The sequence below is a fragment of the Scyliorhinus torazame genome, chromosome 31 (genome assembly GCF_047496885.1).
Source record: "Scyliorhinus torazame isolate Kashiwa2021f chromosome 31, sScyTor2.1, whole genome shotgun sequence".
Classification (NCBI taxonomy): domain Eukaryota; kingdom Metazoa; phylum Chordata; class Chondrichthyes; order Carcharhiniformes; family Scyliorhinidae; genus Scyliorhinus; species Scyliorhinus torazame.
The window spans coordinates 3,071,227-3,090,863 of record NC_092737.1 but is presented as its reverse complement, the minus strand read 5'-3'; the positions used below and the strand labels follow the sequence as shown (position 1 = coordinate 3,090,863).

At 46.8% G+C, this 19,637-nt stretch overlaps 1 protein-coding gene and 1 non-coding gene across 2 annotated transcripts; one reads left to right on the top strand and one right to left on the bottom strand.

Annotated features, from left to right (window-relative positions):
* The first annotated feature begins 3,875 nt into the window (after nt 1-3,875).
* Nucleotides 3,876-3,957, top strand: trnas-gcu (transfer RNA serine (anticodon GCU)). Its single transcript has one exon. It is a non-coding gene; the product is annotated as a tRNA-Ser (tRNA).
* A 6,651-nt stretch (nt 3,958-10,608) lies between these two features.
* On the bottom strand, nt 10,609-12,985 carry LOC140404793 (transcription factor HES-4-B-like). Its single transcript, XM_072493530.1, has 4 exons — nt 12,842-12,985; nt 12,478-12,573; nt 12,252-12,339; nt 10,609-11,310 (listed from the first exon to the last, which is right to left on the bottom strand). The coding sequence occupies exons 1-4, from the start codon at nt 12,884-12,886 to the stop codon at nt 10,754-10,756; spliced, it is 786 nt and encodes a 261-aa protein (XP_072349631.1). The 5' UTR covers nt 12,887-12,985; the 3' UTR covers nt 10,609-10,753.
* Nucleotides 12,986-19,637: the final 6,652 nt, after the last annotated feature.

Genomic DNA, 19,637 nt, shown 5'->3' with positions numbered 1-19,637 from the left:
TCAGTGATCGGTGGACATGCAGAGATCTCTCTGCCTGTCAATACTCGCAAGAGTTCTACCATTTACTGTGTAATTCCTACATGCATTGGACCTTCCAAAGTGCATTACCTCTCACTTGTCCGGATTGAACTCCATCTGCCATTTCCCCGCCCAGGATTCCAACCAGTTTATATCCTGCTGTATCCTCTGACAATACTCTGCAATATCCACAACTCCACCAATTTGTGTGTCGGCTGCGAACTTACTAATCAGACCAGCTACATTTTCTTCCAAAACATTTATATACACCACGAATAACAAAGGCCCCAGAACTGACCCCTGTGGAACATCGCTAGTCACAGCCTTCCATTCAGAAAAGCACCTTTCCACTGCTACCCTCTGTCTTCTGTGCCCAAACCAGTTCTGTCTCCAACTTGCCAGCTCTCCTCTGATCCCGTGTGACTTCACCTTTTGTACCAGTCTGCCATGAGGTACCTTGTCAAAGGCTTCACTAAAGTCCATGTAAACAACAGCTCCTTCTATGTCTATGTCTGGAGGATGTGTCTGGTTTTACAACAAAATGTTGGCGCTGCCCCGCACCGATGCTGCAACTGTTGTGGGGCTAGCAGCCGCACCATGTAAAACGCCCGGCCTCCACGAAATAAACGGCTGGAGAATTGCCGGCTCCATTGCCGTGCATGCGCATGGCGCCGGCTGTGCGCGGACCTAACCTGTCAGATAGTATCCCCCTGGACACCCCCTGGCCATGCCCCACTGTGGTGCATCAATGTAAATGCATGTAGGCTAGCTAGATACTAGAGGGAGCACCAAAGACATCACACACAAACACACACACTGAACCAATAGATCAGTTAGAGAGGACACGACCATTGGACATTCACAGTACACACAGAGGTGACACGACCACAGGAGGGCATTACACCAACCCATATATAAAGGACACCACACACATGATCTGCCTCTTTCCAGTGGGAGACAGTCAGTGAGAACAGAGACAGGGTTGATTCAATATCACACCCACCACGTGGATTGCAGCAACTGGTTAGTCAGTCTGGGTAGCTATAGTAGGATTAGCAGTAGTGTCGAACCCGAGTAATAGAAGTGTAAATAGTTGAATAAATGTGTTGAAGTTATCTCCACGTCTGAACCTTCCTTTGTCAAGTGCACCACAAGGAAGCCGCTTATGTTACACTGAGAACTTAACAAATCATGGTATCAGGACTGAACTGTTTCAATCCAGATAGCCATACCTCAGCGCACAGCGACAACCAGCAACGATACCCAGGCAAGATGTTCGAGATCCGGGTTCCACAGCAGCTCCAGTGCTACGGCGATCTCCGCGAAAACTGGCGGGTGTTCCGGCAAATGTTTGAAATCTTCCTGGTGGCAGCCGAACTGGAAGACGTGGCCGATGCTGAAAAGACAGAGCTTCTCCTCACCATCGCCGGTGTCCTCGCCGAAGCCCCCCCAGCCTTCGCCGAAGCCCCTCCCGGCCAGCAGCAGAGGTCCCCAACGACTGCGGCGTCGCAGGACACAGTCCACAGCCGCCACGCCAACTCTCCGAAAACGGAGGGCACACGTTCCCCCGTGCAACTCACCACCACCGTCTCAGGGCAAATAGGAATGGGCAACAAATCCTGGCCTAGTCAGAGACACTTACATCCTGTAAAAATTAATTTGAAGAAAAAAATCAGCTGGAGTGAATTGAACTGCGTGAAGACTGGAATCTGTGATGCTGGGGACTTCTGGAGGAGGCTGAAATGGATTATCCATTCGACACTCCTGCCCAAAGCTGGTGGAAATGCTTCAGCCTATTAGGAGCAGGAGGAGGCCCTTTGCCCCCTTGAGCCTGCTCCACCATCAATACGATCATGACTGACCTGATTGTAACTTCAACCCCACATTCCTGCCCACCCCCACCCTGCTCATAACCTTTCACCCCCTTGTTAATCACAAAACTAGGGGTGGCACGATGGTGCAGTGGTTAGCACTGCTGCCTCACGGCGCCGAGGACCCGGGTTCGATCCCAGCCCCGGGTTACTGTCCATGTGGAGTTTGCACATTCTCCCCATGTCTGTGTGGGTTTCACCCCCACAACCCAAAGGTGTGCGGGGTCGGTGGATTGGCCGCGCTAAGCTGCCCCTTCATTGGAAACAATAAATTGGGCACTCTTAACTTGAAAAAAAACTCTTCTAAACTCCAGTGGATACAAACCTAATCTCCCCAACCTTTCATACTACAGTGCAGAAGGAGGCTATTCTGCCCATCAAGACTGCACCGACCCTCTGAAGGAGCTCCTTACTATCCCCGTAACCCCACCTAACCTTTTGGACACAAAGGGGCAATTGATCAAGGCCAGTCCACCTAACAAGCACGTCTTTGGACTGTGGGAGGAAACTGGAGCACCCAGAGGAAACCCACGCACACACGGGGAGGACGTGCAGACTCCGCACAGACAGTGACCCAGCGGGGAATCGAACCTGGCTGCCACTCCATCAGGCCTTCCTCATGTCTTTCCTCAGAACACAACCCACCCATTCCCGGTATTAGGCTGCTAAACCTTCTTTGAAATGCTTCTAACACATGTACATCTTTCCTTAAATAAGGAGAGCGATACTGTGCACAATACGCCAGTTGTGGTCCCAGCAATACCCTGGACAAACTCCCTACTTTTGTCATCAATCACCCCTCACAATAAATGCTCACAATCTATTATATTTCCTAATTACTCCCTGTACCTGTCTACTCAAGCCTCTTGTGATTGATGCTCCCAAACTCCAGCCTGGAAAATGGGATTGGACTGGGGGGAACTGGGAGCTGGATGGAGGGGGGGGAGGGAGGGAGGGGGGGGAGAGGGGGGGGAGAGGGGGGGAGGGGGATGGGGAGGGGGGAGGGGGGAGAGGGGGAGGGGGAGGGGGGAGGGGGAGGGGGGAGGGGGAGGGGGGAGGGGGGGGAGGGGGGAGGGGGGAGGGGGGGAGGGGGGGAGGGGGGGAGGGGGAGGGGGGAGGGGGGAGGGGGGGAGGGGGGAGGGGGGGAGGGGGGGAGGGAGGGGGGGAGGGGGGGTGGGAGGGGGGGAGGGAGGGGGGGTGGGAGGGGGAGGGGGGGAGGGAGGGGGGGAGGGGGGGTGGGAGGGGGGGAGGGGGGAACTGGGAGCTGGAGGGAGGGGGAGGGGGGAGGGGGGGGTGCGGTACTGGACTTGGGGGGGGGGGGGCTGGTTTTTCGGCCAGCTCAGACACGCGAACGACAGAATGACCTCCTCTGTGCTGTATATCTTTCAACATTTCCAGATGGTTTAAATCTGAGAGGGGTGGGGGTGCAGGGAGGGAGGTTGGGGTCAGCAGGACGTGAATTGCTCCTTAGGAATGGGCCCAATAGGGCGGCACGGTGGTGCAGGGGTTAGCACTGCTGCCTCGCGGCGCCAAGGTCCCAGGTTCGATCCCCGCTCTGGGTCACTTTCCGTGCGGAGTTTGCACATTCTCCCCGTGTCTGCGTGGGTTTCGCTCCCACAACCCAAAGATGTGCCGATTAGGTGGATTGGCCACGCTAAATTGCCCCTTAATTGGGAAAAAAATAATTGGGTGCTCAAAATTGATAAAATAACAAAAAATCAAGGAATGGCCGAATGTCCGTCTGCTCTGTAAGTGAGAAATGGGGAAATTGCTGATAGCAGCTGGTATTTGCAAATTCAGTCCTTTGACCAGTGTGTTGGTCTGTCGGATTGGGGTTTGACAATGTGACATCGCAGCCTTGCAGTTCAGAGATGCCTCATGTGAAAAAGGAGCTCTTTCCAAACACATTGAATATCTTCGCAGCATGCGGTTGAAGAAGCTGCAGATTTATTGCATATAGATGTGGCGTGGAGATGCGTTTACGTGGACGAGGTGGCCGAGTGGTTAAGGCGATGGACTGCTAATCCATTGTGCTCTGCACGCGTGGGTTCGAATCCCATCCTCGTCGACTCCTTTTGAGGAAATTAGCCTGTTATCATTGCTGCTTTCTACCTCCCGTCCTCAATATAAACCTGGGTTTCTAAACGTGACGCCGGGTGAGTTTCTGTATTAATATTGGAGCGAGGACAGATCCGGACTGCCAGAGTTCCTGCACTTTCTCTTTGCAGAAGGCAAGCTGCCCCAACGCTAATGAGACAGTGAGAAAGACGGGGTCTCGTGTAGGGAAAAACCAGGAAAGGAGGGATTTCAGACCAGGAGCAAAGGATTTTGTACAGAAAGAATAATCACTCTGATTAGAGAGTGAAGCTTTATTAGCTGTGCAAACAGCGAGAACCCCGGAACCATTTGGCCAAACAACGCGTCAGGGTCTGTGTGTGTGTGTGTGTGAGTGAGTGTGTGTGAGTATGTGTGTGAGTGTGAGGGTATGTGTGTGTCTGTGTGTGAGGGTATGAGTGTGTGAGTGTATGTGTGTGTCTGTGTGAATGTATGAGGGCCTGTGTGTGTATGAGTGTGTGTGTGAGGGTATGTGTGTGTGTGTGAGTGTGTGTGTGTGAGGGCCTGTGTGTATGAGTGTGAGTGTGAGGGTATGTGTGTGTCTGTGTGTGTGAGGGCCTGTGTGTGTGAGGGTATGTGTGTGTGAGTATGAGGGCCTGTGTGTGAGGGTATGTGTATATGTGAGGGTCTGTGTGTGTGTGTGGGTGTGAGGGTATGTGTGTGTGTGAGGGTCTGTGTGTGTATGAGTGTGTGTGTGAGTGTGTGAGTGTGAGGGTATGTGTGTGTCTGTGTGTGTGAGGTCTGTGTGTGTGAGGGTATGTGTGTGTGAGTATGAGGGCCTGTGTGTGAGGGTATGTGTGTGTGAGGGTCTCTGTGTGTGTATGGGTGTGTGTATGTGTCTGTGTGTGTGTGAGTGTGAGGGTATGTGTGTGTCTGTGTGTGTGTGAGGGTCTGTGTGCGTGTGTGTGAGGGTCTGTGTGAGTGTAAGGGTATGTGTGCCTGAGTGTGTGTGTGTGAGGGTCTGTGAGTGTGAGGGAGTATGTGTGAGGGTGTGTGTGAAGGTGTGTGTGTGAGTGTGTGTGTATGAGTGTGTGTGAGAGTATGAGGGTCTGTGTGAGTGGAAGGGTATGTGTGTGTGAGGGTATGTGTATGAGGGTCTGTGTGAGTGTAAGGGTATGTGTGTGTGAGGGTATGTGTGTGAGTGTATGAGGGTCTGTGTGAGTGTAAGGGTATGGGTGTGTGAGGGTATGTGTGAGAGGGTCTGTGTGTGTGTCTGTGTGTGTGTGTATGAGGGCCTGTGTGTGTCTGTGTGAGTGTGTGTGTGTGTGTGAGTGTGTGTGAGTGTGAGGGTATGTGTGTGTCTGTGTGTGTGAGGGTATGAGTGTGTGAGTGTATGTGTGTGTCTGTGTGAATGTATGAGGGCCTGTGTGTGTATGAGTGTGTGTGTGAGGGTATGTGTGTGTGTGAGTGTCTGTGTGAGTGTGTGTGTGAGGGCCTGTGTGTGTATGAGTGTGAGTGAGAGGGTATGTGTATGTCTGTGTGTGTGAGGGTCTGTGTATGTGAGGGTCTGTGTGTGTGAGGGTCTGTGTGTGTGAGGGTATGTGTGTGTGAGTATGAGGGCCTGTGTGTGAGGGTATGTGTATGTGTGAGGGTCTGTGTGTGTGTGTGGGTGTGAGGGTATGTGTGTGTGTGAGGGTCTGTGTGTGTGAGGGTCTGTGTGTGTGAGGGTATGTGTGTGTGAGTATGAGGGCCTGTGTGTGAGGGTATGTGTATGTGTGAGGGTCTGTGTGTGTGTGTGGGTGTGAGGGTATGTGTGTGTGTGAGGGTCTGTGTGTGTATGAGTGTGTGTGTGAGTGTGAGGGTATGTGTGTGTGTGTGTGAGGGTCTGTGTGTGTGTGAGGGTATGTGTGTGTGAGTATGAGGGCCTGTGTGTGAGGGTCTGTGTGTGTGTGAAGGTCTGTGTGTGTGTATGGGTGTGTGTATGTGTCTGTGTGTGTGTGAGTGTGAGGGTATGTGTGTGTGTGTGTGAGGGTCTGTGTGAGTGTAAGGGTATGTGTGCCTGAGTGTGTGTGTGTGAGGGTCTGTGAGTGTGAGGGAGTATGTGTGAGGGTGTGTGTGAAGGTGTGTGTGTGAGTGTGTGTGTATGAGTGTGAGTGTGTGTGTGAGGGTCTGTGTGTGTTTGAGTGTGTGTGTGAGGATCTGTGTGTGTGTGAGTGTGAGTGTGAGGGTATGTGTGTGTGAGTATGAGGGCCTGTGTGTCAGGGTATGTGTGTTTGTGAGGGTCTCTGTGTGTGTGTGTGTGTGAGGGTCTGTGAGTGTGAGGGAGTATGTGTGAGGGTGTGTGTGAGTGTGTGTGTATGAGTGTGAGTGTGTGTGTGAGGGTCTGTGTGTGTTTGAGTGTGAGTGTGAGGGTATGTGTGTGTGAGTATGAGGGCCTGTGTGTGAGGGTATGTGTGTTTGTGAGGGTCTCTGTGTGTGTGTGTGTGGGTGTGTGTGCGAGTATGTGTGTGAGTGTGAGGGTATGTGTGTGTCTGTGTGTGTATGAGTGTGTGTGAGGGTCTGTGTGGGTGTGCAAGTGTGTGTGTGAGGGTCTGTGTGAGTGTAAGGCTATGAGTGTGTGTGTCTGAGTGTGTGTGAGGGTCTATGAATGTGAGGGTCTTAAGAACATAAGAACTAGGAGCAGGAGTAGGCCATCTGGTCCCTCGAGCCTGCTCCACCATTCAATGAGATCATGGCTGATCTTTTGTGGACTCAGCTCCACTTTCCGGCCCGAACACCATGACCCTTAATCCCTTTATTCTTCAAAAAACTATCTGTCTTTATCTTAAAAACATTAAATGAAGGAGCCTCTACTGCTTCACTGGGCAAGGAATTCCATAGATTCACAACCCTTTGGGTGAAGAAGTTCCTCCTAAACTCAGTCCTAAATCTACTTCCCCTTATTTTGAGGCTGTGCCCCCTAGTTCTGCTTTCACCCGCCAGTGGAAACAACCTGCCCGCATCTATCCTATCTATTCCCTTCATAATCTTATATGTTTCTATCAGATCCGCCCTCATCCTTCTAAATTCCAATGAGTACAGTCCCAGTCTACTCAACCTCTCCTCGTAATCCAACCCCTTCAGCTCTGGGATTAACCTAGTGAATCTCCTCTGCACACCCTCCAGTGCCAGTACGTCCTTTCTCAAGTAAGGAGACCAAAACTGAACACAATACTCCAGGTGTGGCCTCACTAACACCTTATACAATTGCAGCATAACCTCCCTAGTCTTAAACTCCACCCCTCTAGCAATGAAGGACAAAATTCCATTTGCCTTCTTAATCACCTGTTGCACCTGTAAACCAACTTTTTGCGACTCATGCACTAGCACACCCAGGTCTCTCTGCACAGCAGCATGTTTTAATATTTTATCATTTAAATGATAATCCCTTTTGCTGTTATTCCTACCAAAATGGATAACCTCACATTTGTCAACATTGTATTCCATCTGCCAGACCTTAGCCCATTCACTTAGCCTATCCAAATCCCTCTGCAGACTTCCAGTATCCTCTGCACTTTTTGCTTTACCACTTATCTTAGTGTCGTCTGCAAACTTGGACACATTGCCCTTGGTCCCCAACTCCAAATCATCTATGTAAATTGTGAACAGTTGTGGGCCCAACACTGATCCCTGAGGGACACCACTAGCTACTGATTGCCAACCAGAGAAACACCCATTAATCCCCACTCTTTGCTTTCTATTAATTAACCAATCCTCTATCCATGCTACTACTTTCCCCTTAATGCCATGCATCTTTATCTTATGCAGTAACCTTTTGTGTGGCACCTTGTCAAAGGCTTTCTGGAAATCCAGATATACCACATCCATTGGCTCCCCGTTATCTACCGCACTGTTAATGTCCTCAAAAAATTCCACTAAATTAGTGAGGCACGACCTGCCCTTTATGAACCCATGCTGCGTCTGCCCAATGGGACAATTTCCATCCAGATGCCTCGCTATTTCTTCCTTGATGATGGATTCCAGCATCTTCCCTACTACCGAAGTTAAGCTCACTGGCCTATAATTACCCGCTTTCTGCCTACCTCCTTTTTTAAACAGTGGTGTCACGTTTGCTAATTTCCAATCCACCGGGACCACCCCAGAGTCTAGTGAATTTTGGTAAATTATCACTAGTGCATTTGCAATTTCCCAAGCCATCTCTTTTAGCACTCTGGGATGCATTCCATCAGGTCCAGGAGACTTGTCTACCTTTAGCCCCATTAGCTTGCCCATCACTACCTCCTTGGTGATAACAATCCTCTCAAGGTCCTCACCTGTCATAGCCTCATTTCCATCAGTCACTGGCATGTTATTTGTGTCTTCCACTGTGAAGACCGACCCAAAAAACCTGTTCGGTTCCTCAGCCATTTCCTTATCTCCCATTATTAAATCTCCCTTCTCATCCTCTAAAGGACCAATATTTACCGTAGCCACTCTTTTCTTACTTATATATTTGTAGAAACTTTTACTATCTGTTTTTATATTCTGAGCAAGTTTACTCTCATAATCTATCTTACTCTTCTTTATAGCTTTTTTAGTAGCTTTCTGTTGCCCCCTAAAGATTTCCCAGTCCTCTAGTCTCCCACTGATCTTTGCTACTTTGTATGTTTTTTCCTTCAATTTGATACTCTCCCTTATTTCCTTAGATATCCACGGTCGATTTTCCCTCTTTCTACCGTCCTTCCTTTTTGTTGGTATAAACCTTTGCTGAGCACTGTGAAAAATCACTTGGAAGGTTCTCCACTGTTCCTCAACTGTTTCACCATAAAGTATTTGCTTCCAGTCTACCTTAGCTAGTTCTTCTCTCATCCCATTGTAATCTCCTTTGTTTAAGCACAAAACACTAGTGCTTGATTTTACCTTCTCACCCTCCATCTGTATTTTAAATTCCACCATATTGTGATCGCTCCTTCCGAGAGGATCCCTAACTATGAGATCCTGAATCAATCCTGTCTCATTACACAGGACCAGATCTAGGACCGCTTGTTCCCTCGTAGGTTCCATTACATACTGTTCTCGGAAACTATCGCGGATACATTCTATAAACTCCTCCTCAAGGCTGCCTTGACCGACCTGGTTAAACCAATCGACATGTAGATTAAAATCCCCCATGATAACTGCTGTACCATTTCTACATGCATCAGTTATTTCTTTGTTTATTGCCTGCCCCACCATAATGTTACTATTTGGTGGCCTATAGACTACTCCTATCAGTGACTTTTTCGCCTTACTATTCCTGATTTCCACCCTAATGGATTCAACCCTATCCTCCATAGCACCAATGTCATCCCTGTGAGGGTGTGAGTGTGAGGGTATGTGTGTGTCTGTGTGTGTGAGGGTCTGTGTGTGTGAGGGTATGTGTGTGTGAAGGTCTGTGTGTGTGAGGGTATGTGTGTGTGAGTATGAGGGCCTGTGTGTGAGGGTATGGGTGTGTGTGAGGGTCTGTGTGTGGGTGTGTGTGTGAGTATGAGGGCATGTGTGTGTCTGTGTGTGTGTGTGAGTATGTGTGTGAGGGTCTGTGTGAGTGTAAGGGTATGTGTATGTGTGTCTGAGTGTGTGTGAGGGCCTGTGAGTGTGAGGGAGTGTGTGTGAGGGTGAGTGTGTGTGTATGAGTGTGAGTGAGTGAGTGTGTGTGTGTGAGGGTCTGTGTGTGTTTGAGTGTGTGTGTGAGGGTCTGTGTGTGTGTGCGAGTCTGTGTGTGAGGGTCTGTGTGAGTGTAAGGGTATGTGTGTGTGTGTCTGAGTGTGTGTGTGTGAGGTCCTGTGAGTGTGAGGGAGTGTGTGTGAGGGTGTGTGTGTGAGTATGAGTTTGTGTGTGTGTGTGTGAGGGTCTGTGTGTGTTTGAGTGTGTGTGTGAGGGTCTGTGTGTGTGTGAGTGTGTGTGTGAGGATCTGTGTGTGTGTGAGTGTGAGGGTATGTGTGTGTGAGTATGAGGGCCTGTGTGTGAGGGTATGTGTGTGTGTGAGGGTCTGTGTGTGTGTGTGAGTATGTGTGTGAGTGTGAGGGTAGGTGTGTCTGTGTGTGTGAGGGTCTGTGTGTGTATGAGTGTGTGTGTGAGGGTCTGTGTGTGTGTGTGAGGGTCTGTGATAGTGAGGGTCTGTGTGAGTGTAAGTGTATGTGTGTGTGTGTCTGAGTGTGTGAGGGTCTGTGAGTGCGAGGGTCTGTGAGTGTGAGGGTGTGTGTGCGAGGGTGTGTTTGTGAGGGTCTGTGTGTGTGTGAGTGTGAGGGTATGTGTGTGTGTGAGTGTGAATGTGTGAGGGTCTGTGAGTGTGTGAGTGTGAGTTTGTGTCTGACTGAGTGTGTGTGGCTCTTTGAGTGAGAGGGTGTGTGTGAGGGTGTGTGTGTGTCTGTCTGAGTGTGTGGGTCTGTGAGTGTGAGGGTGTGTGTGTGAATGTGTGAATGAGTGTTTGTGTGTGTGTGTGTGTGTGAATTGTGTGTGTGTGTGTGTGTGTGTGTGTTGCCGGGGGGGGGGGGGGAGACGCCTGAGAGGTAAATTCCCCTGACACCGGATGGCCCAGGTTTGGTAAGATTTATGTCTAAATTGCAGGGATTAAAAGTAGAAATGACGCTAATGGCGAAATTGTTAAAATCTTTATTTCAAAATATATACAATAATAAATGGACCGGGAAAGTCACTCAATACATCGGGAATATTAAGGAAATTAAAAACCAATGAAAAATATGTAATTTTAAAATAGAATAGGTAATATTTATTATCGATAAAGCGCAGGAGTTACAACAAGGAGACATTCCGAATGTGTGGCAGTCAATCTAGGGCCAGGGTCTCCAGACATTGTGTGGGACGGCCATTCTGCCCGAATGCTGCTGCTGGCCCTGTGTGAAGGCGGCTTTCGGCAACACAGTGACTTTCTGGGGCAGGTGCCGAATGTGTGCAAAGCCAGAGTCACTCAGTTCCTGATCTTTCGCTCTGAAGTTGACCCCATCCATCCTGTGGTGCGAGGGGTGCGGCCGGGTGGCCAGAAGGTTGGACACATGGTGTGGGGAGGAGGTGCTGCTGAACCCGGGGACTATCGCCATGGGCCGGCCGGTGGTCCCGGCCACCGGGGCCGCGTCCAAGGTCCCCGCCTCCAGTTGCCCCCCTCTCAGAAGCTCCAGGTTCGAGGCCGAGGGGGTGTCACCTTCATGGTCTCGCCCACTGCCCCTCTCCTCCTTAGATTGGTCCACATAGACAGACAGCCGCTCCATCAGGCCGCTCTTAGTCTGCGAGCTGAACCGGCCACAGCTCCGGACGAAGCTATTCACCTGCAGGAGGCATTCCTTAAATCCAGCTTCGTAGTTGTGCCGCGTGGTTCCGGGGCTGTGATGCTCTGTTTAGATATAATATTGGTCAATGATATACACGCACCTTCCAACAAAGCAAAACTCATCAACATCACATAATAGTCACCCCTGTGACATTGACTCTGAATTGGCTAAATCGCTGGCTTTGAAAGCAGACCAAGGCAGGCCAGCAGCACGGTTCAATTCCCGTAACAGCCTCCCCGAACAGGCGCTGGAATGTGGCGACTAGGGGCTTTTCACAGTAACTTCATTGAAGCCTGCTCGTGACAATAAGCGATTTTCATTTCATTTCATTTCCTGGCACGTTTTTGGAAGGGGATATTTATTAACATTTAGTTCGAGTAATCAGACTTTGAAATTACATTAAAACCGCCTAAATCCCGGGGATAAAACCTGCTCCAGGTTCTCCATCAAAGAGGGACGTGGCCGAAAAGTTAATGCTTTGATTTTTAGGTTGTTTTTTTATTGCTACCAGATGATGGAGGAAGTCCATTAAAGATCAGAAAGGTGGTTAACCTCGGGAGCCGCACAGGAACCGACACAGGGCTTCAACAGTTTGATCAAATGTAGTGTGGGACAGTCCCAGAGAGGAGAGGGAAGGGGAGGAGAGAGAGAAGAGGAAAGGGGAGAGGAGAGGAGAGAGGAGAGGAGAGAAGGAGATGATAGAGGTGAGGAAAGGGGAGAGAGGAGAGGAGAGAAGTGGAGAGAAGAGAGGAGAGAAGGAGGGGACAGAGGAGAGAGAGAAGAGGAGAGAAGGAGGGGACAGAGGAGAGGAGAGGGAGAAGAGGAAAGAGGAGAGGAGAGAATAGGAGAGGAGAGGAGAGGAAAGAGGAGAGGAGAGAGGAGGAGAGGAAAGAGGAGAGGAGAGAAGGAGGGGACTGAGGAAAGGAGAGGGAGAAGAGGAGAGGAGAGAAGGAGAGGAAAGAGGAGAGAAGAGGAGAGGAAAGAGGAGAGAGGAGGTACCCACCCTGACTGCTCGCAAGCGCCGCGTTTCTCAGATACTGCACCGTCATTTCTAAGATTTCTGCTTTGTCCATTTTCCCATTCCGGAAACTCTAAAGGGGAGAGAGAGAAAAAGAAAAGGAGACCTGGGTAAAGGTGGAAGGGAAAGCGAGAGGCTGCCAGTTCGAAAAGGCAGAGCGGGCACATCAGCAACCTGCAGACAGCTTCACAATTCACACTCATTTCCTCACCTCGCTCTGGCCGTGTTTCGTTAGGAAAACTTTCAGCTGCTCTAAACTCCGGTTCATCCGGTCCCGCCTCCGCTTTTCCACCAAAGGTTTCAGTAACTGCGGAGATTGAATGGGAGACTGTTTCTTTGCTGTCACTCAGGAAGAACCGACACATTTTTAATATCGAGAGGAGAGAGAATCTTCACTCCTCGCCCCCAAATCTTCCACAACCATTTAAACATCAGAATCCGTTTCCAAGCAGCTCCTGCTGAACGCAACATATTTACTCAAGGTGACAAGAATCGCCACACACAATGCAGCAGCCACGAGAATTCTTGCCAGCTTCAATACACCATCTTCCTGACCCAATGCAGAATCACGTTACCTTTTTCATCTCTTTCAAATCGGACGATTCAGCCGCCAGCTTCATCCTGGGGTACTTGTCCCAGAGCACGACTCACTGCTCGGCAGAATGAAAAGTATCTGGACAGTGAAAAGCTGCTGTATTTATACAGAGCAGCCCGGGGACATGTGACCTTGGGCAGGATCGGGGGTCCCTTTGATCATTCCCCCTCCCCCCCCTCCCCCCAGGTGTTTCAGCCCCTCCATACATTTGCTCCCATCTCCCACAGAAACCTCCCGCCGAGCTGTGAGGACAAAGCGAGTGACATCTAACTGCAAAGTGCCCACTAAATCTCACTCAGCCTTCAAATGCAAGAGGATTCTCTCAGTCAGCCGCAGGCCGCGCACTCTTCCAGCCATTCGAACCTAACAACAAGACACATTTAGCAAAACGTGCTGGGATTTTACTGAGGACCCTCAATTTTCTGATCAATTAAATAATCTGAGATGGTAACAAGACTGAGAACACAATTTCCAGTTCTCCAATTACCAGCCCCTCATATGTCGCGGAGCTCAAATCAATTAACTACTTAAATCTGAGATTGTACAAAATAACAAGACAGCACCGATATGGGAAATTATCTAAGGGCCCAACTGTGTCCAAAGTGACTGAATCAATTCTCCAATCACAAGTTGTAACTAGCCACTGATTTCGGCACACTTTACAGATGTAGAATTCAGGGACAATACAGGATTGAATATTCCAGATGCCACTCTCCTTTCCCAGCACTGCTTTAATGGCGGGTGTGAAGTGTCGGCTCATCAAAGACCTGACAGTTAAAAGCGAGTTTCACACATGCTCTGTACCGAGATCTATTCATCTCTCTATCTATCTCTCCATCTATCTATCTATCTATCTATCTATCTATCTATCTATCTATCTATCTATCTATCTATCTATCCATCTATCTATCTATCTGTCTATCTGTCTGTCTATCTTTCTATCTCTCTCTATCTTTCTGTATTTCCATCTATCTAGCCATCTATCTACTATCTATCTATCTGTCTATCTATCTACCTATCTCTGTATCATTCTATCTAACTATCTATTTATCTATCTATCTATATATTTATCAATCTATCTCTCTCTCTATATATATTTATCTATCTATCTATCTACCTTTCTTTCTATCTATCTATCAATCTTTCTATCTATCTACCTATCGATATATTTATCTATCTATCTATCTATATATATATATTTAGCTATCTATCTCTCTATCTATCTATCTATGTATCAATCTATCTATCTATCTATCTATCTATCTATCTATCTATCTATCTATCTATCTATCTTTCTATCTATCTATCTATCTATCTATATATATATATTTAGCTATCTCTATCTCTATCTCTCTCTCTATTTATCTATCTATCTATCTATGTATCTATGTATCTATCTATCCATCTATCTATCTATCTTTCTATCATCCTGTCTATCTTTCTCTATCTTTATCTCCCGAATAGGCGCCGAAATATGGCGACTAGGGGCTTTTCACAGTAACTTCATTGAAGCCTACTTGTGACAATAAGTGACATTATTATTATTCTCTATTTCTCTCTATCTTTCTATCTCCCTCTCTCTCTCTATCTTTATCTATCAATCTCTCTATTTATCTTTCTATCTCTATTTATCTCTATCTTTCTATATCTATCTATCTACCACTCTACTTTATCTATCTATCTATCTATTTACCAGTGGATAAATGTTGGGGACAATTTGCCGATGGAACCTATGGAAGTTGGAAGCAGTCCCAGGGGAGAATTGGCTTTTGTCCCGAGCACAGATTGCTGCAAGTGTTTGGGAAGGTGTGAGTGACGGGGAGGTGGTAACTTGTGTCTTCCACGCGTCCAGTTGATGTCACCTCAGGGTCTGGTCAGAACAAACGGCGAGGAGTCTTTGTGCTGCCATCTCTGTATCTGCCCTTTCCCAAAGTCTGATCACAAATGATCAATTTATTCTCCCCAGGAATCTTCCTGTGCTGCTAAACTTACCCATTTGCAGAAAGCTGTGAGTGAGTGAGCAGATATCTCTCTCCCAGCCTGATTGTACAGATAGCCGCAAACACAGAGAGTGCACAGGGGACCCTCAGGGACACACTGGGGGTACAGACACCCCGCACAGTCCTTCTGACTGTGCAGACATCCCAGCCAAAACGGCAGGTTCAATGGACAACTATTGCCTCCCGCACTGCCCACAGTTCAGCCTCTCCCCCGGAGACCTTCCCGGGACTGTGTCTGTGTCAGGGTCTCGGCTAGATGTGTGAGGACAGGGGCTCTGTGGTGTGGGTGTGTCTACAAAGTGCGCTGTAAGGAATGCAGCTTCCGAAAGAGCCCTGACCCACCCTGACAGGGAGACCCAGTCAGAGCTGCTTCTCAAAGCGAGTTTTGAAAGGAATGATTGGGAAGTGCTGACACAATGTGATTTCTTGATGAAAATGGATGACATTAAAGCGGTTTTCAGTGAGTCACAGACTGAAATGCATCGTGAGGAATCTTATCAATAAATAGAAATGTAACAGAGTGTCCTGCCATTGGATCAGATGGTGTAACAGTGATTAGCGGTGTTTTAGTTGTTGTGAACCTCCCAGTAACCGATCCCTCGTTCCCAGCACACTTGCAGACCCAGGCGTCAGTGTGGGAAACATCCTAACGTTAATATTCCAAATCGGCCTCACTCTCCTTTCCCAGCCCTGCTTTAATGGCGGGTAGGTGGTGTCGGCACATCAAAGACTTTAAAGTTGAAAGCGGGATTCACACATGCTCTGTGTACAGACCTATCTATCTATCTATCTATCTTTCTATCTATCTATCTATCCATTTATCTATCTGTCTATCTATCTATCTATCTATCTATCTATCTATCTACCTATCTATCTATCTATCTATCCATTTATCTATCTGTCTATCTATCTATCTAACTATCTATCTATCTATCCATTTATCTATCTGTCTATTTATCTATCTATCTATCCATTTATCTATCTGTCTATTTATCTATCTATCTATCTATCTATCTTTCTATCATTCTGTCTATCAATCTCTATCTTTATCTCCCGAACAGGCGCCGGAATGTGGCGACTAGGGGCTTTTCGCAGTAACTTCATTGAAGCCTACTTGTGACAATAAGTGACATTATTATTATTCTCTATTTCTCGCTATAAAATCTATCTACCTCTCTATCTTTATCTATCTATCGATCTCTCAATCTATCTATATATCTACTTCTCTATCTTTATATATCAATCTCTCTATCTCTCTATTTACCTTTCTATCTCTCTCTATCTGGCTCTATTTCTCTCTATCTTTCTATATCTATCTATCTACCACTCTACTTTATCCATCTATCTATCTATCTATTTACCAGTGGATAAATGTTGGGGACAATTTGCCGATGGAACCTATGGAAGTTGGAAGCAGTCCCAGGGGAGAATTGGCTTTTGTCCCGAGCACAAATTGCTGCAAGTGTTTGGGAAGGTGTGAGTGACGGGGAGGTGGTAACTTGTGTCTTCCACGCGTCCAGTTGATGTCACCTCAGGGTCTGGTCAGAACAAACGGCGAGGAGTCTTTGTGCTGCCATCTCTGTATCTGCCCTTTCCCAAAGTCTGATCACAAATGATCAATTTATTCTCCCCAGGAATCTTCCTGTGCTGCTAAACTTACCCATTTGCAGAAAGCTGTGAGTGAGTGAGCAGATATCTCTCACACCCAGCCTGATTGTACAGATAGCCGCAAACACAGAGAGTGCACAGGGGACCCTCAGGGACACACTGGGGGTACAGACACCCCGCACAGTCCTTCTGACTGTACAGACATCCCAGCCAAAACGGCAGGTTCAATGGACAACTATTGCCTCCCGCACTGCCCACAGTTCAGCCTCTCCCCCGGAGACCTTCCCGGGACTGTGTCTGTGTCAGGGTCTCGGCTAGATGTGTGAGGACAGGGACTATGTGGTGTGGGTGTGGCTACAAAGTGCGCTGTAAGGAATGCAGCTTCCGAAAGAGCCCTGACCCACCCTGACAGGGAGACCCAGTCAGAGCTGCTTCTCAAAGCGAGTTTTGAAAGGAATGATTGGGAAGTGCTGACACAATGTGATTTCTGGATGAAAATGGATGACATTAAAGCGGATTTCAGTGAGTCACAGACTGAAATGCATCGTGAGGAATCTTATCAATAAATAGAAATGTAACAGAGTGTCCTGACATTGGATCAGATGGTGTAACAGTGATTAGCGGTGTTTTAGTTGTTGTGAACCTCCCAGTAACTGATCCCTCGTTCCCAGCACACTTGCAGACCCAGGCGTCAGTGTGGGAAACATCCTAACGTTAATATTCCAAATCGGCCTCACTCTCCTTTCCCAGCCCTGCTTTAATGGCGGGTAGGTGGTGTCGGCACATCAAAGACTTTAAAGTTGAAAGCGGGTTTCCCACATGCTCTGTGTACAGACCTATCTATCTATCTATCTATCTTTCTATCTATCTACCTATCCATTTATCTATCTGTCTATCTATCTATCTATCTATCTATCTATGTATCTCTCTATCTATCCATTTATCTATCTGTCTATTTATCTATCTATCTATCTATCTATCTATCTATCTATCTATCTATCTATCTATCTATCTATCTATCCATTTATCTATCTGTCTATCTATCTATCTATCTATCTACCTATCTATCTATCTACCTATCTATCTATCTATCTATCTATCTATCTATCTGTATATTTAGCTATCTATCTATCTATCCATTTATCGATCTGTCTATTTGTCTATCTATCTATGTATCTATCTTTCTATCATTCTATCTATCTTAATCTCCCGAACAGGCGCCGGAATGTGGCGACTAGGGGCTTTTCACAGTAACTTAATTGAAGCCTACTTGTGACAATAAGTGACATTATTATTATCTATTTTTCTCTGTCTTTCTATATATGTATATCTACCTCTCTATCTTTATCTATTTATTTGTTTAAGGGCAGCACGGTAGCCTTGTGGATAGCACAATTGCTTCACAGCTCCAGGGTCCCAGGTTCGATTGCGGCTTGGGTCACTGTCAGTTCGGAGTCTGCACATCCTCCCCGTGTGTGCGTGGGTTTCCTCCGGGTGCTCCGGTTTCCTCCCACAGTCCAAAGATGTGCAGGTTAGGTGGATTGGCCATGATAAATTGCCCTTAGTGTTCAAAATTGCCCTTAGTGTTGGGTGGGGTTACTGGGTTATGGGGATAGGGTGGAGGTGTTGACCTTGGGTATGGTGCTCTTTCCAGGAGCCGGTGCAGACTCGATGGGCCGAATGGCCTCCTTCTGCACTGTAAATTCTATGAAATCAATCTCTCTATCTATCTATCTCTCTCTCTATCTATCTATCTATCTATCTATCTATTTATCTATCTGTCTATTTATCTATCTATCTATCTTTCTCTGTTTATATCTCTATCTGCCTATTGTCGATCTATCTATCCATCTATCCATCTATCTTTCTATCTTTCTATCATTCTATCTATCTTTCTCTATCTTTATCTCCCGAACAGGCGCCGGAATGTGGCGACTAGGGGCTTTTCACAGTAACTTCATTGAAGCCTACTTGTGATAATAAGCCATTATTTTATTATTCTCTATTTCTCTCTGTCTTTCTATATATATCTATCTACCTCTCTATCTTTATCTATCTATCAATCTCTCTATCTCTCTATTTATCTATCGATCTATCTATCTATCTGTAAATCTATTTATTTATCTATCAATCTCTCTATCTCTCTATTTATCTATCGATCTATTTGTAAATCTATTTATTTATCTATCTATCTATCTATCTCTCTCTCTCTCTCTATATATATATTTATCTATCTATCCTTCTATCTCTTTCTATCTTTCTCTATTTCTCTCTATTTTTCTATATCTATCTATCTACCACTATCTTTATTTATCTATCTAGCTATCTATTGATCTATCTATCTATCTATTTCTCTCTCTATCTATCTATCTATCTATCTATCTATCTATCTATCTATCTATCTATCTATCTATCTATCTATCTATCTATCTATCTATCTATCTGTCTATCTATCTATCTATCTATCTATCTATCTATCTATCTATCTATCTATCTATCTATCTATCTATCTATCTATCTATCTATCTATCTGTCAATCTATCTGTCAATCTACCAAACTATCTATCTATCTATTTACCTATGTATCTATCTACCTATCTATCCATCTATCTATCTATCATTCTATCTTTCTATCATTCTGTCTATCTTTCTCTATAGAACATAGAACGATACAGCGCAGTACAGGCCCATCGGCCCACGATGTTGCACCGAAACAAAAGCCATCTAACCTACACTATGCCATTATCATCCATATGCTTATCCAATAAACTTTTAAATGCCCGCAATGTTGGTGATTTCACTACTGTTGCAGGTAGGGCATTCCACGGCCTCACCACTCTTTGCGTAAAGAACCTACCTCTGACCTCTGTCCTATATCTATTACCCCTCAGTTTAAAGCTATGTCCCCTCATGCCAGCCATTTCCATCCGCGGGAGAAGGCTCTCACTGTCCACCCTATCTAACCCCCTGATCATTTTGTATGCCTCTATTAAGTCTCCTCTTAACCTTCTTCTCTCCAACGAAAACAACCTCAAGTCCATCAGCCTTTCCTCATAAGATTTTCCCTCCATACCAGGCAACATCCTGGTAAATCTCCTCTGCACCCGCTCCAAAGCCTCCACATCCTTCCGATAATGCGGTGACCAGAACTGTACGCAATACTCCAAA